General features: G+C 40.5%; 1 protein-coding gene across 2 annotated transcripts in view; it reads right to left on the bottom strand.

Annotated features, from left to right (window-relative positions):
• Positions 1-17313, bottom strand: part of arl15a (ADP-ribosylation factor-like 15a) — a 106471-nt gene that overhangs the window by 48485 nt on the left and 40673 nt on the right. For both annotated transcript variants that reach the window (XM_046034378.1, XM_046034379.1), the window contains exons 2-4: positions 17147-17291; positions 15672-15731; positions 4479-4687 (exon numbers count right to left, since the gene is read on the bottom strand). In XM_046034378.1, coding sequence (XP_045890334.1) covers positions 4479-4687; positions 15672-15731; positions 17147-17291 — 414 coding nt within the window. The remainder of the gene's footprint in view (positions 1-4478; positions 4688-15671; positions 15732-17146; positions 17292-17313) is intronic.

Below are 17313 nucleotides of genomic sequence, written 5' to 3'. Positions count from 1 at the left end.
TGAACTGGCCCGCCCGTTCCCCAGACCTGAATCCAATTGAGCACATCTGGGACATCGTGTCTCGCTCCATCCACCAACGCCACGTTGCACCACAGACTGTCCAGGAGTTGGCGGATGCTTTAGTCCAGGTCTGGGAGGAGATCCCTCAGGAGACCATCCGCCACCTCATCAGGAGCATGCCCAGGCGTTGTAGGGAGGTCATACAGGCACGTGGAGGCCACACACACTACTGAGCCTCATTTTGACTTGTTTTAAGGACATTACATCAAAGTTGGATCGGCCTGTAGTGTGGTTTTCCACTTTGATTTTGAGTGTGACTCCAAATCCAGACCTCCATGGGTTGATAAATTTGATTTCCATTGATAATTTTTGTGTGATTTTCTTGTCAGCACATTCAACTATGTAAAGAAAGGAGTATTTAATGAGATTATTTCAAATACAAAATAGCAACATGAACATCACATAAATTATATTTTGTTTAATAATTTGTTCAATTATGTTTAGCCGATATAAGTATAGAAAGTAGAAAAGCTGCTCAGATCAACTCATATATGTCACTCATTATGAACTGAAATGGCCCTCCCAACACAGTGCAAAAAAAAAGGCTTTAGGCGACATACATCTCATCTGCCCGTCCCCATAAGCCAGTATCATGCGTCACCAGTGTTTGCAAACAGTTCAGAAAAGTCAATACTTCGAGAAGCTGATGCAATGATGGGTCAAATATGGCAGAGGACACATCACGCTAGGACTGATGGGCAAGCGCAGGCAGCTCACAGACTGGATTAATTGGCTACATTATGAGGGCCAACAAAGAGACCTGTGTTGTCGGGCTTATAGCAAGCAGTTGCCATTTAGAATATCAATAAGATTAGTGGATTTCCATGACTATAGTGGCCTGTTCTCAAGTGCAACCAGTCCATCCTAATTAGTTAAACTAAGTTAAACTGATTCTGGTGGAGTCATTTTCCGCAAATGCATTCAGTTTGGGTCACAGCAGAATCTGGTATAGAACTTTTCCCTTTATCATTTCCCACTGCTCACTTTCACATCACTGAGGAGTAGCAACACCGGTGGTCTAGGCTAGGAAATGCAGATGGTCTGCTCTCAAAGCTTGCATCTTTGTAATCCTTTAGAAACATTAAATAGGCCTCTGCAGATGATGCATGTGTATATATATATTTGTGTGTGTGGAAAGTGAAGTTCCAGGTTTTAGAAACATGAGTGAGCATTGCACAGGGAATGCTATCCATAATATCCTACTCCAAGAGACTCCTACCTTCTTGTAGGTAGCACATTGCTAGTAAAGATGAAGACAGAGAGAGAGGGGGAACAGAGAAGGGGGGGGGTTGAACAGACTACCCTAGTTGTAGCTGTAATTTATCCCTGCCTCCACAAGCAGTGATTAATTCTGTCCTGAGGGGAGGTGGTAACATGACCTACTCCATGACTACTACATGACATTTCTACTATCTATTATAACTATTACAGTCTGCTGGTGGAGTGGCCAGTGACAATTTACCGACAGGGATAAAAAAGCAAGCATCTTGGAAGCACATTCCCTGCTTGTTCTCTAACGCCGTGAAACAGAAGCAGAGAGCAGAAAATCCTGCTGTATTCGAAAGAAATTCAGAATCCCTCCACTGATGATGGCCAATTGTTTTGTCAAATGTTCATGTTTATATTGTTAAACTGTTGGGACAAGCATTTTTAGAACAAACCATTCTTAAAGAAAATTTGTAAAGTAACTACTTCTAAAATATTACAAGCAAGTACTATAAAAATATTTATGATAACAATAAACAAATGAACACTTTAGTGACAGAGAGATCCAGATCATAATGACAGGTGACATCTTTCTCCCCAGATTGTCATCCAGATTGCGAGGCATTTCCATGCGGTGCAATATGAAATGTCACCAGCATGGGTTGCCCTGCCCTTGTCCTTATCTTGTCCCTAAACGTGAGCAAAGACACCCTGGACAGAAACGCATTTCTGCTTCTTGTATCCATCATCTCATTCTTTCAGTCACTACCGCAATATCCTTACAAGTGAAGAAAGCTTGTCCACTGTTGATGACTGATGCCATTAATCTACCTGTATCTAAAGTTCCAGTCAGGTAAAGTCTCCTTTCTAACACCTTGCCATAAGATTTCCCTAAGAGGATGAACATTGCAATACCTCAATAAAGGGCAACGTGCAGCAACACTGAAAAGGTGTGTCAATCAAAACAGCCCAACAACATTAAAAGCATTTTGACCCTCAGAGTGATGCTCTTCCATCCCTGGCACATTTCCCAGGGGAGCTTTCTGATCATCTGTAGTCTCCATCGAAAAGAACTGTCCTCCACAAAGGGCACGTCTGTCGAGTTCAGTTCTCCTTCCACACCACCCAGTAATATCCCCAGTCGATGTAATCAGTCCTCCTCCTGCTGAGAAGTCCCTATTCCTACTTCCTGAATCATCGAAGAGTTTTGCAGAACCTTGTTGAAGCTAACCAAAAGTCTGTCTCCATCTACTCCCCAAACTCCTTCCACAATCAACTTTTTGCTTCTGAAACTGCAGATCTTCTAAACTCCACATTCTTGCCTGCTGATTCATATTCCTCTGGGAAAAACCAAGTCTGACAACCTCCTTAACAGTGGTGTCCACCATCAGGTAATCCGGTAGAAGACACATCAGCAACGGAGACTTGGAACATTGCAAACTTGCCTGAGCACGATTGTCCCCCCTCCCCACTCCTTCGCTGGACTGCGCTCACACTGCGCCTAACGATCCGTTGCATCATCATGCCACTGTTTCCCATACATTGATTTTTGTGGCAGCCTGCCACAGTATCAGCGCCAACCACCACATATTGATTTTATTTTTAAAATTTTTTTTTTACTGGGCCTGGCTACTTAAAATCATATTTGATTGCAGAGCTAAGTGCAGAGCACATATTCGCTCAGGACCTCGCTCCCTATCTCTCTGATGAACACCGCTGCACACAACATAAAGCGGTCATATCGGAGACCCACCTTAAAAAAAGTTATAGGCAAGCATGTAAAGAGCCTAGCTAATAAGGATAGCTATGCTAACGTTAGATCACAGCCCGGTATAACATCTGCCTACAGGAGCCGACAACATCAAGAAATATTGGCGTCGACGGCAACTGTAGCGGTGGGGAAAATGTCACAGGACTAGTAAAAAATAAATATATTTGGCTTCTACTCCTGGTTGTCTGGTCGGGAGTATTTTGGGTTTAGTCATGATTAGAGCCCGACTGATAATATTGGCCGGCCGATAAATCGGTAATTGCATTTAATCGGCATCAGCCCTATACAGCAGATATATGACTACCGGTATTAAAAAAGAAAGTCAGATCCTTCACTCATGTCATGGGTGATGCATAGTTTGCCCATCAGAGGGTGCTCTGCAGCTCCTCTGTTGAATACACTGCCTCACCACAAAAACCACAAAAGACAACAATAAGCTGACCGTAATCTACCGGAGCCAGCCTGCGCGCAGCATGTTAATACACTGAGAGGGCTGTGTAAATGGTGAGTCGGTCCTTCATCAAGTTAATTACATGACATTCATGACTTGATAACCGTCCTGTTTTTCACTGCCCTCTCCCAGCTTCCTCCCAGCTCCCAGCAGTTTAATGTTGCAGCAGTGTTGGAAGCTAAACTGCTGACAAACGTGATTGCAGATTTATCTCAAACAGTGTGGCAGTTCTAGTGAACGGTCCACATTTGTCCCTAGTTCATCACTTCTAAATATTCTCTAAAATCATGTCCAGCAGCTAACGCTGCCCATTGCTATGTTAGCCACAAAGCTAATGCCGTGTTTATCAGTGGAGGAGCTCTAACAGTAATGAGCCGTTAAACTATAGTTTCTGACGTATTCTAAATATATCTGTGAGATATATCTCATATATATATTCTCTCTCACTCTCTCTGTTTACAGATGGCTGAATAGGTTGCACCTTCCAGCAGCAAACTGCAATTGTTTACATGTTCACTTTTTGAGACAGTAATCTATTTTATTGGTATAATCCATTTAGGAAAAGGTTCTATAGCCCACATACACACCAGCTTTCAATATCGGCCTGTTCTAACTGTAGTTTATACAGTAAAGTGGTCTACTATCCATTCTGAAAATCAAAGTATCGGCTCATAAATTGGCTCTTTTTCACTTTAATATCAGCATCGACCCCCAAAAACCCATATTGGTCGGGCTCTAGTCACAATGTTTAAGATGTGCCAGCCAACAAGTGTGAAGCTATGTCTCTGTTCAGACCATGTGTATATGTATACTGTTTACTGGTGAGTATGTGTCTGAATGTGTATAATTAATAAATACAAACATTTTCCTATGTAATGCTTTATGAATCTCTAGCAGCTCCAGGGCTTATTTGTGAAGGACAAATTGATTGAAGTCAGAGACGCATGGGATGTAATTATGAACTATAGCACTGTAAACGGGCATGGTTACCTGATTTGGCGTCCTTGCAGCAGGCTTGTCCTGGTGGTTGGCAAGGATAAGGAAAGGCAGTGTGCAGAGCTGCGGGTGCTGCAGGGCCGAGTGGAGCTCATTACGTGCTGCCTCAAGGTCCTCATCTGATGAGGCACTGTCCAATACGAAGACTACACCCTGTGACCCTTGGTAGTAACGACTCCAATATTTCTTGATGTTGTCGGCTCCTGTAGGCAGATGTGATACCATTGAACGTGTCAACTTCGGGGAGTAGTAATCGTCTTAACAGATGTTTGTGTTGTCATGTAAAATCCTCCCAATGTGAGAAATACCAACTGCTTCTGAAGTAGAATGCTGTGCACCATCAAAAAAAATTAAATAATTAATATTGTTTGGAATCAGAGTTCAGAATAAAAGTATTATACATTTTTAAGTATTGAAATAGAAATGCCACTCTGAAACATTAAAAGACATACATTGAACAACACACCACAAAAAAATAAATACAAAATTTTGACAGAAGCATTTTTTTTTTTTTCGCTTCTTTTATACCTTGGTGTAATTTATGTATTGAAATGTATGGCACAACACAGCATCTTGAATCGGACAGTAGATTTTCAGTATCCAGGAACATCAACATATTTTCCAGGTAAAGGAATTTAAAAAACAAAAAATAATTATTTGGTAGTCAGTCAAATAAAAACGAAATCACTAAGCTTTGCAGAATGAAGTTCAAACTACCTCTTTTAATGCCAAATGCTTATTTTCAAGGCCACACTGAAGTGGAGTTCAGAATGAACAACATATGGTTCCTTTTTTGTGCGCTAATTTGAAGCAAGAATGTCCGCTCTCAATGGTTTAGTTCACAGGAACTTTATTTGTTAGTGCAAGTAATTTGAGGAAGAGACCTAAATGCTCACAAAATGAGTCAGTTGTATCCCTTTTGCCACCCCCTCCCTCTGCTTCCACTACTGGCCCGCCCTTTCACTTACTGACAGTGTAGGCAATGCTTTTGAATTTTTTTTATAGAAAAATGTTTATTAACATCCTTTTCTATTGTTCTCATGACAAATTCCGGTGCACTTATTTCAATGTAAGGGAACTTGCTTGGGGTCTGCTTCATAGGATTCAGTATACGCTAACCCAACACCAACCACTGCCTTGACCATAACCATACCCATTTCTCACCTGAAGCAAAACATTGCCATGTGATTAGTAGAGCTTAGTGGGGCAGTTAACTGGGACTTTTTCTGGCAGGCTAATTTCAGGGTAATAAAGACCCTTTACAATCTTCAGCTACCACAACCTTGTCAAAAACAATTGTGTCACACCAAACACCATTTTTTAATCCAAAACTCTGTCATGTACTGGAGCTTCAACACAAACTACTACCTACAGGTCCTCTGGATGTGGAAATGCTCACCCTTATCCAAGCACATCTACAACTTGTTGTCTTTTACCTAGCAGTGAGAAAAGGTCGTTTCTACTTAGTATTTACTGTAAATTGTCATCATATTACTATTCAGCCCATGAAAAAATATAAATGAAACAATATAATCAATGAATTACAAAAAACAAATGGTTATTCGTAAGGTTAGGATTGACTGTCTGATGACAGCTTCTGCTGTCGCCCTCTCTCCATTGATGCTGACAAACTCACTCGACACCACAAACCCATGATATGCTAGTCATATCCTCCATGTTACTCATGCTCCTTAAGCACTGGGACATTTTGCTCCTTTCTTGTGACTATTGGAATCCATTATAAACACAAGTTGACCACAGCCGCTAATCTCTTTAATGAGGAAACTGCACTTATATTTCATTAACTCAGTTGAATGCTGAACTTTTCCTCAATATGTTTGCCATTAAATAGTCCTAAATGTTTGTTCTACACGCTCACCAACTTGTCAGCACCACATACACACAACTACAAAGGCTCCTAGTGCATTGCATACGCAAGTACATGCATTTGCTTTTACAAGGTTGTACTTTCTCTAGTTAAAATTATCCTCCTCCGTCTGGTGAGGTTACTTCCTTTGCAATCTTGTGAACTGTTGTTTTGTTATTGTTGCTCATAGTAAGGTAATTGCCAAGAAGTGACGAACTGTGAGGCTGGCAAACGTTTAAACATCACGAAGTGCTCTCAGTGACATTTACCTCCCTTCCCTCATGCTCTCCCTCCCTTCCTTCTCTCCTCCCCCACTCTCTCTACTCACACCTCTCACTGGAGTGGAAAGCTATCAGACAAAGTGGCACTTGAGAGATTGACCAGGAAGTTTCTCTCATCTTTGCCTGGAAATGGTGGATTGTCCATCACGTCTCATTGGATGTTATTGGCAAGTTCTGCCACCTATTGGTCTGACAGGAGGATTTCCAAACATTACGTCATGATACTAGAGGCGTGCTGGCAGCCCTGCTGGATATTATTAATCAAACAAGTGCATCATTCTTTTGCTACTTTTTCGTCCTTCCTTTCTACTTTTCTGCACTTTAATTAATTTTTTTTACTTTTAGATTTAATTCAGGCGTAATTATCTAAAACTCAACAGCGCAGCATAAGAGATTTAAAAAAAGCATGTCAGTACAAGTCATGTCTCTTACTAACCGTGTCAAGTACTTAGACCAGCGGGAAGTCTTATTGCCTCCTTCATTCATTGTATGGGTTTTCACTGTATGCATGAAATAAAGAATGGCGCTAGCAAAAGTCAGTTACCTAACTGAATCATCAAAGTTTGGGACATGAGAACAAACGATCAGAGTAATATGAATTAGTTTGTTGTAATCAACTCATGACACATATCTACAAATAAAACTACAAATATCACACAGTATAGTTCAATCTTCTGGTGCGTTCGGTTGGATGTGCCTGAAGGAAGAAACCACAAAAGTATACTTCCAAGATTTAGAATTAAATATCTGTACTGTATCCTTGTTCCCTACACTTCTTGTGTCTACTTCTAACTTAAGTTACTTGCACTTCCCAGAATAGGTTTCAACATCCTTTTCACTTGCCTGGACTTGATATATTTAGCCGTGGGTTTAATGTGTAGGTGCAGTGAGAGAAAGCAAGCTATCATGTTATCAATGGCAAGGGAGCAACAACTTCCAGTCAGAACAAAATATCATAAAACATATATTGTGGCAATATTACATAATTGTCTACTGAGGCTACCCTTGCCAAAAGAAATTGGTGTCTTTCGCTTTTCCAAGACAGACTTAATCCCTCTTTGAGGGAAAATGGTGTGTCTGTTTTGGGGGATATATTCTCTTCTGTCTTGAGGAAATAAGCCTGAAACATAATGTTTACCACCGGTGTTTGTGCAAGATTGTTAACTGGTTATCCCAATAAACTTTACTAGTGTGACCACATTTTTTCAAGGTGTAAATGTCCTCTACATAGGAAAAGATTTTAATCAACATTTCTGAAAATAGTAACATTGTGATGAAAACAATTAAGTGTGATGCAAGCCTGTGATAACAGAGAGCAACCCTCTCTGGGATCAAATAGACAGAAATCTGATCAAAAGAAAATACCTCGCCCACCTATCCCACCCTCAACCAAGCAAGACTTTTTTAACCCCCAAGACAGGCTGAAATATATGAATGTTTAATATTTATGCATAGTTTGAGGTCTGGGTGACATGAATCTTAATGACTGTATGTGGATGTCCTATGCTTCGTAGCCATTTGATGATTCATTGTGTATGCACAGCCAACTACTACTGCTATGTGAAACGCTTACAAGGCTACCAATCATTATTGATGCAGCCAACATTCCCTATCCATAAAACATTAACTTACAAAACTTTTCGTATTGTGTTGTCAGAAAAGTAAACCAACTGTCAACTTTCATAAAGAATTGCACTTTTGGATTTAAGTAATTGAAGTAAACCCCTGCTGTAGTTTTTAGGGCTGAAACGATTAGCTGATCAAACAGAAATGACAAACATTACATAGGTCCAGTTTTTAACTTGGTACATTGTCATTTTTGGGTCTTGGCCTGTTTCTCAAAATTAAAACAAGCTATTTTAAGATGTCATCTGGAGCTTTAAAAAATATTAACAGGATGTTTTCACTATTTTCTGATCTTTTGTAGACACAACAATCAATAATAATCGTCTTTGCAAAAATTATGAAACTCAAATTTTGAAGGAAGCACAGTAGTACATAGTGTAACTTATTATCTCATAATATCATTTAAAAATACAGTACTGTGTTTCATCTCACAAAGACTAAAGCACAACACTTTCCCTGCAAAAATGCATTATGACATAGAGGCTAGTGGAACAGAAGCCAGCCCAGAAGTGGTGTTGATTAATTAGCTCAATTCAGGTAAAATTCAGTTTTGTTGAGGGGTTAAGAGTTCAGGGACGAAAAGTAAATCCAGAGAATATTAACATTTTAAGATTCTGTAGAAGTCCTAATCACCAACAGTGTAGGAAGAGGAGAGAATGGGAAAAGCAGACATTTACTACACAGACACAAGTGGCAATAATGTTTCACTGATCAGGTTACTTTTTTTCTTTTTCCAAAAGTGTGACCATGAGTTAATAAACCAAACTGCCAGTAAAACATAAGCATGCAATTACACAGCAAAACATAAAAACAGACCGTCTTCTGATTGAATTCAGATTCTCTTTCAGTTCTGTTTACTGGCTGGTGTTTCTGAATTCATCCGCAAATTCAAACAGCTTGTGATGGTCTATATTTCAAAAATGAGTCAACATAGTTGAACCCTACTACTCTATATTTCCATTTGGTGTAAATTAGGCTACCGTCTAGGCTTGTTCGGTTTGTTGTTGGGTATCGATGCAGGTATGGGTTTCACAACTGGAACAACAGTTTCAACAGTAAATTTCTGCCTCCCATCATCCACTCTCTTTTGCCAGTTTTTACTTTGAAAAGACACAAACATGTTGCTAATCACTTCTTCTTTCACTCTTGAAAGATGAAATACTGAAAGCAACCCTCTTTGAAGTCTCTAATAAAAAACAGACAGTGTTTTTTTCTCTGAACAAAACAGCAACAATACAGTGATACGAGGGACCTCTGGGACTAGAGGGAGGCCTCTAGTAATAAAGTTTGCTTACTTCATTGAGGAATGAGCAGGGGCTGGAGTGAGGTGGAAAACACTTCAGCTGTTGATACACCATCAACCTGCAGTCTCAGCAGTGTCTGTTTCTAAGTAAACAGTTCCTGTGTGAGACCTAGCCTGAAACACACATCAATCCCTCTCACTTATGCACATAATTGGCTAATCTTGGTTTACAGAAATGTGGCACCTTTTTGTATTTAGAGATAAATAAACTGAGTTGCTGTATGTAGGCTAAATAATTTGGCTGGATATCTGCTGTAGCCCCCTTTTTTCCATTTGATGCGCCATTTTCATCATGTGCTACTGTGACTGTCACATCTGTTTATAGTTATAGACAAGTAATGTGACTGGTTGAAAGTATAATGATTAATTCAGAACACCCTTTCTATTTATATTCCCCTTTACCCAACCCACATATAAGCTGCTGTGCCTATATAATAAAATTATGTATATAGATATATTTGAATGCACTTTCAAGATATTAATGGAGTGCCCCAGTATCTGCGATGCACCATTCACCCAGGATTAACCAAAAAACCTAACATCAAATAGGGTGATAACCTTGAATGCGGCCTCAAATAGAGATCAGTTACACGTCTGTCCTCAGAACTCTAAAATCAGAACAGTCTGCCACTGCCAGCATCTGCTTTAAACCCAACTGACAATTTACTAATTATTTTTATTTGGTCAAAGCTTCCCTTCTGGGCAAAGTAACACACACTGTGGTCCTATATGAATAATAATAAGAACCACATTGGATGTACGATGACTACAATTTAGTGGTTTTGTTCGGATGTGTGCTCACATACTTCCTTTGCCTGTTGGTGGTCATAGACAACTGGTATAGGTTCTGTGATGTTCTTGCATCTTGCTTTTTCCCCTCTTACATAGCCTACTGTGTATGTGTGCTTGTGGACACATAATGGATGATATGATGAATTCAACATATGTATCAAGAATTGCAGTGAAAAGTTCAAATGTAGCTATTTGAGTCAGTATCCGGCCGATATCCGATATCAGTATCGGATCGGTGCATCCCTACCTTTGGGCACATTGAAGAAAACATCTTCTACTATAAATTGTCTGATTTCAAGAATACTGGAATATAGGAAAGTATTTGAAAGCCTGGTGACAAATATTGTTTAAACAAGAACACTGCGTGTGGAAATATCTACCACACTACTCACACATCAAAAGAGCAACGACTGGTGATAATTAGGACCACTTCTTCATCAGCTGTCATTGGGTGGCATGAAAGCACACTGTGAAATGGCCTGTCTAGACTTGACGTCATGTCACTGTCCAGACATATACACACACATTCACACACTCATACACACGCTTGATACATTCCTCCCTGTGTCCCCAGAGGTGCCCTTCCCACCTAATCCCCATACCTGGCATCAGCTAGGTAGCGAATACAATTTTCAGATTACTTCTAACGAAGTAAATAATACAAAGGTGATATTGCCTAGCTGTGCTGGTCTCACAAGATGATCTTCCACCTTCTTGAACACTTAACTGACTGCTCTGAGAGAGGAAGTGCTCTGTAGAGAGAGACCACACAGTTTGCCTTTTTGTGCACATGTGTCTGATTTTTACAAATAGTCTGTTGTTCAGCTGTGGAAATCATTTTATTTAGACTTTGTGGATTTCAGTTTAAGCTTCAGTTGGACTTTGGATTTAATTATTTTGTCCTTTCATCCTGCCACACTGCTTTCATAGCAAGGCGTGTTAGAAATGTTTGTCATGATGTACACATGTACAACCCCAGTTAGGAAACCTAGGGGCTTAGGGCTGCAGCTAACGATGATTTTAGTATTCAAAGCTTCGATAGATTATTTCAACGATTCATCGATGCGTCGTTTAAGAAGTACTTTTGCTTGGCGGCGCCCCTCTAATGGGATCAGCTGTGCACGTTTACAGGTGATAGATATTTATCAGCTCTTTCGTAAATTCATACCGTGTCATACAGCAAACATCAGACCAACTACTAGACAGCCGCTTTACAAACACACACATCACCCCAGTGCTATACAAGTTATACTACATTATACTACAGGCTCGTGCAGCCTACACGACTTTAAGCGTCGGCCGATGGCTGTGCCGTTCACACAACCTGCCATCATCACGGCAGTCTTTAAGTCGTGTGGTGTTCACACTACGTGACTGATCGATAACAGGGACACACACACTACAGGAGCTGACAGCAGCTGTGTCACCCAATGCTGGTCTCCAAACCACGTTTTGTCAAGAAAACACACGTGAAATGTGAAACGGGAAATGAGCGATCCTGCACACGAAACAGTTGTTGTTTGTTACAAAGAATATGGGTGAAGTATGGATTAGCACATGCAGGTAGCAGGGATTGTGGGAGCTACAGAGAGCTGCAGGTGAGAAAAGGTGCAGCTCCCGACACGCAGTTAACTCATGACTGTGAGGTTACAAAAAGGAGAACAACAAACGCACGTGTGCACATTTTCAGCTGAGGACTGTGGCTTACTTTGGCTAGACTTCAACTCAACAATCAATCAAGATTTCAGTTAACTGCTAAAGTTGCCGTTACTGCTACCTTGTCTCTGGTCGGCTGGCAGAACACCTTTTTGTTCAGCTGCCGTCGTGCTGTTGCCAAGGCGACATAAGTTTCGTTTTACGGTGGACGGACTGTGACACAGACAGAGTTGTTATTTTCTTTAGCATGAAATAATAACATACTTTGGACACTTTATTCTTTGTCCCTCGCCATTTTCTCTCTTCTTCCACTTTGCAAATGGCTACATTATAATCCTGTCGTAAACGCGTAAACGTAAACGCGATGTGCGACAGTAATAAATGTCCGTGCGAAACACTGATACAATACACCGTGAAACACTGAATAGTTACATGGATTAAACGAAGCATCAATGCAAAGAATTTGTGTCGAAGCACTTTATTAATCGATTTTTATCGATTTAATCGATAAATCGTTTCAGCCCAAAACCTGTTATCTGTTTATATGACCAAGAACTCAAGTTTCTCCAAGAATCCAGCTGTGTTAACCATGTTTTCCTTAATCTTTTACTCTAAGAAAAGGGAACTGGGTTTCTTTCATACCTTGTATTTTTTTAAATCAGGACACAGTAGACAGACGACAATAACTAGGTTTATTTACAAGCATGTAAACAAGGAATGACAAGACAGACAAGTCCTGCCTGGCAATGACAGTGAGGCAGAGTGCTTTATCAAGGCCAGACAATGTGTTCAAATCAATAAGCAAGGAGAGCTTGACAGGAGTGAAGATTGAAAGAGAGGTAGCACAAATATTAGCACAATCTGGAAGCGATGGTAAAGAGAAGAAGGGATGGGAGGCAATAGGAAGAGGAAGAAAACAAAAACAGAAACCAGCCAAACAAATGAAAAACAAATGAAAACAAGACAGCAGAGAATGTATAGCCCTGTCTGAATCATTACAAGCGTCATACATCAGGGTTGCCTGCACATAAGCTGCTTTGTGCCTCTGGTTTAAAGGACAGCTTGCGCTTACGACAATCTGGCCCAGTGCACTCAAGGCAGGGAGAGTTAAAAATGCATTACCAGGCTTAGCAACAATACAAGTTACAGTCAACTACACTTACATGGGTTCATAGCTTGTAAAATTTTAATGATTGAGAGGAGATCTGGCTCCTAAGCCAACTCCAAGTGCCATGTCAGGGTCACTCTGCTATTTGCTGTATGCAACATTTCTCTGTGTGCCAAAGGTGTTGACCTTAACACTTGCTTGTTTCCCATGTGCCCTCTTCCTGTTCATTTCAAAACTACTTCCGTCTCCCAGATGAAATGGGTTGAGCAATAATCAGGCTTACACTGCCAAGCAAACAGCAAGGATAGAATAACTGCAAATTTTAAAAAAAGAAGCGTGAAGGCTTGGGGCTTTTATGAGGAAGAATTTCATGCATTTTAACTGCTCTACTTGCTCTAGCAAAAGGATCAAATACCGACAAATAGTTAACGCATCAGAATTTACGCCTTAAATGTTCTTTCCGATCTCCAGGCACTTAAAGTCACCTGCATGTACAAGACTTGCTGTATATTTCTTAATGTAAAGGGAAAATACCTCATCGACATTCAATGGGCTTTCCAGTGGGAGAGGAAGGAAATACATGGGAAGTGCTTCACTTCTTCACGCTTCTCAATAAGCGCTTCTTGCCCTTGCCTTAGTCAAGGCTGAGTGAAGAGAACAAGCCACAGAGGTATTGTGTAAAACAAGTTTTTTGGGGTCAGGAATACTGATGTCTGTGCGTCACATCTTGTATCGTTTTTCTGCATCATTGATGTAGTGCAAAATAACATAAAACTAAACCAGGCATGTTTGCTTGTTTTAAAGCCATGGGGAAAGGGGAGAAGAAAAGAATACTGACAGAAATGGGTTGTGTTGAGTAAGTTACAAAAAGTGGGGAAAGGGGTTCTTTAATCAGAAAAAGATCTGAAAAGGTCATTATGAAAACTGATCAGTGGAACATTATGCAAGAGCACCAACTCTCCAGACTCCACATTTATGTCATATACATTTGGAACTAGAAGAGTGAGCCTCCATTCCAGCCAAACAGAAAGGTTGTGTGGCAACATACAGACAGAAACCTAAATCTGATACCGTGCTCCAAATAAAAAGTAGTCAGTAGAAGAGTCAAAACATCATGTGCCTGGTTTTACCCTCCCCAACACATCCATAACGGAACAGCACCATTAATCACAAAAATTCTTCTTCTCTATGCATTTACAAGAAAAGGAGCAGCGGAGTAAGGGTCCACACAGGGGGACAAAGAGAACAGATTTCATCATCCTTTGCTGTGGTGGCAGCCGATGCTGACTTATTTAAATCAAACGTGTCATCCGTGGTACCAGTGTTTTTTCCAACCATAATAATGCCCCCCCCACCCCCCGAATAGCAGTGAACCAATCCAGAAAAAAAGTCTTTTGAAAACCCCCTAATGCGCTCTGTCCAAATTTGGTAGCACCCTCGTTGGTGGTCCCCCGGAGCCTCTTTGTGTGTGTGTGTGTGTGTGTGTGTGTGTCTGTTAGTGTCCCCGGAGCCTCTGTGTGTGTGTGTGTGTGTGTGTGTGTGTTAGTGTCTGTGCGTGTGTGTGTGTGTGTGTGTGTGTGTGTGTGTGTGTGTGTTAGTGTCTGTGCGTGTATGTTTTTCATCTTTTCAGGAGGCCAGGTTGGGTGAGCCTTCAAACATGCACTGCACCAGTCATGTGCACGGAAAACAACATAAATTATTTCAACTCTCAACAAAACAATGAATTTTCTTGTGTCACTAAGTTGCTTACAGGAGAAGGGATAGCACTGATGTATCACTCTCTTAAGGCTCCCTTTAAAGACTGGAAGTCTCCCATTGCATTTGTTCTGTTTACGCATCTCCACCTCAAGCTCCCTCATCTGTGGCCATTAAACGGTTTCCTTGAGTGCTGTTCATTTCCAGGAATAACAGGGTCCAGATTGTATTGCTACTTCAAAAGACGCTAACAGGTCTGACGTCTGTACACAGATTTCGGCCTGTGACCGAAAGGTGTGACGATAGTAGAAGTAAAAAAAAACATGCTTTTGCATCCTTGGCGTACACAGTTATCTGTGTAAACAATTAATATTGAGACATGAGATGATGTCTAAAAAAGATTTAACATGTAAAATAAAAAGCATTAAAGCTTTAAAACAGGAAAAGTCTGCACATTTGTGTAATTAGGCAAATGTTTAAACTTAATATGGATTTCATTTCATTAAGAAAAATTTAATAAACCACTAAAACGTATTATAACTTATTATGTATCCTGATATGTTTCTTGCAAATAAATATTCCACTCTAGATTTTAAAAAAGGTGGTTGTTGTTTTTTATGCAGTTTTCCAATTCAAAATCCCATTCACATACCCACTGAAGTCAAGTGTGGAGTTGCAGCCAATGATCCTGCTAAAGTCTTGGTTGGCCCACAAGAAAATGTCATTGCTGGGCCACGCTATTTCACCTAACACAGACTCACTCACAGATTCACACAGTGGGTTTCATGTGACAAAATAGGAAATTGTCAAATTAAATTCTGAAAGCTTTACAGGCTAAGGCTGGGCATGTGTTTCTTACCTCCAAGTTCTTTTACATTCAAGATGGCATTTGGAAATGGCACTGCTTTGATGCTGAAACCTGAGAGGAAAAAAAATGAAAATCCATTATTGTATTTACATTAAAAGAAAATGTGTGTGTATGTGTGCGTGTGTGGACGGCACATGTTAGGAGTGATGAGAGTCAACTTTCAGGAATGTCGGCTGGATTGCTCTCAATAGTGAGAAAATGGCTAAACAAATCAGAATTAAAAAAATGCACTTTATCATTTAGTTTCCCAAGGATATTTGGTGTACCTTTTCCAATCCACCAGCTGGTGAACACAAAGAGGACTGACAACATATTTGTGTTGTAAAAAAGAAAGATAATAACACTTTGTGTGGTCCGGGTTAGCAAAACAGAAAAAAAACAAAAGCTAAACAGAAAAGTGTTTTGCTCTGTGTCGGAGTTAGAGAAGCATAGAACTAATGTCTAAAGTGCTGCAATGTATTATGAGGTTTGTTTCTGTGGTTGCATATGGTGGGAAAACCCACTGAAGGAAAAGATTTAATGTTGCTAAATTGTGTTGGTGGGAATTCCTTTCCTGGAAACATTCACAAAGAGGAGGAGAGATGGGAGAGACAACTGATTATAATTTTCTAAACATCTAAATTAACTGCTGAATGTGGTTTTTAAGTACATTACAGCAGTGCAAAATCATAGAGAGGTGGGGGGAACCACAGGAGACTTCCCCCACATTGTTCTTCCTGATCTTCTTTCTGTTGATGTTGGCAGAAGTAGAAAGAGCGAACAGCTAAATCTTATTGCAGAGAAGTACACTAAAATAATTCTCTACTAAGATTGTCATGTTTTATCTATGAAGAACTCAGTGGCAGATGCAGACAGGTGTTCACTCCCTTTAACCACCCCCTGCCACAGAGATGTATGCACTAATAGTTACAGGCAGCACATTTGGGAAATACTTTATATTTAGCTTCTACTGGTGAAAGTGCAAAATGACTAAATCTAAAATGGGACTTCTGCAACAGCTCAAAGCTCACTGCTGACAACTCCAGGAGAGGAAAAAGGAATGTCAGTGTCCTTGAGGGATTGCATTGTGTATATGGAAAGCAGAGTGTGGACTACCAAGAGAATAATGCACTAACTCTAAAGCCTCCTCTTCTGGACATACTTAACACCAGCCTCCCACTTGACTAGAAGAAATAAGCTGGTGAGATACAGCAGAGTATTTCTGGCACGAACGTCGAGACTTTGTTTAGACATGCTTCCCCCTGTTGGAGAGCTGTAATACCTGGATTGTATTATCTATCTGTGATTTTAATCCAGAGGACAACTTGTTCTTGAAACATGAAGGCATTTCAGGAGCTTGGAGATCACATGTGAGGGAAGGGAGGTGTGTACATCTGTGAAGGGTGCATGCTTCTATTTAAGTACCCACATTTTTACTCTGAATAAATGCTGTCTTTCCTACTGATCCCGAGGTTACATGGACATACCTGTTGTAGGTATGATGCCGTCGCTGCCCTCACTACAGAGGCGTGAGAGCAGGCTGGTCTTTCCAGCGCCTGTCAGGCCAATGCACACCACATCATACTCTGGTCTTGGTGGAGGGGGTCCTTTACAGCACAATGCCCTGAAACACTAAAGCACAGCAAAACATAAC

The sequence above is a fragment of the Micropterus dolomieu genome, linkage group LG21, assembly GCF_021292245.1.
Source record: "Micropterus dolomieu isolate WLL.071019.BEF.003 ecotype Adirondacks linkage group LG21, ASM2129224v1, whole genome shotgun sequence".
Lineage (NCBI taxonomy): Eukaryota > Metazoa > Chordata > Actinopteri > Centrarchiformes > Centrarchidae > Micropterus > Micropterus dolomieu.
This window is presented reverse-complemented; position numbering and strand designations above follow the sequence as displayed.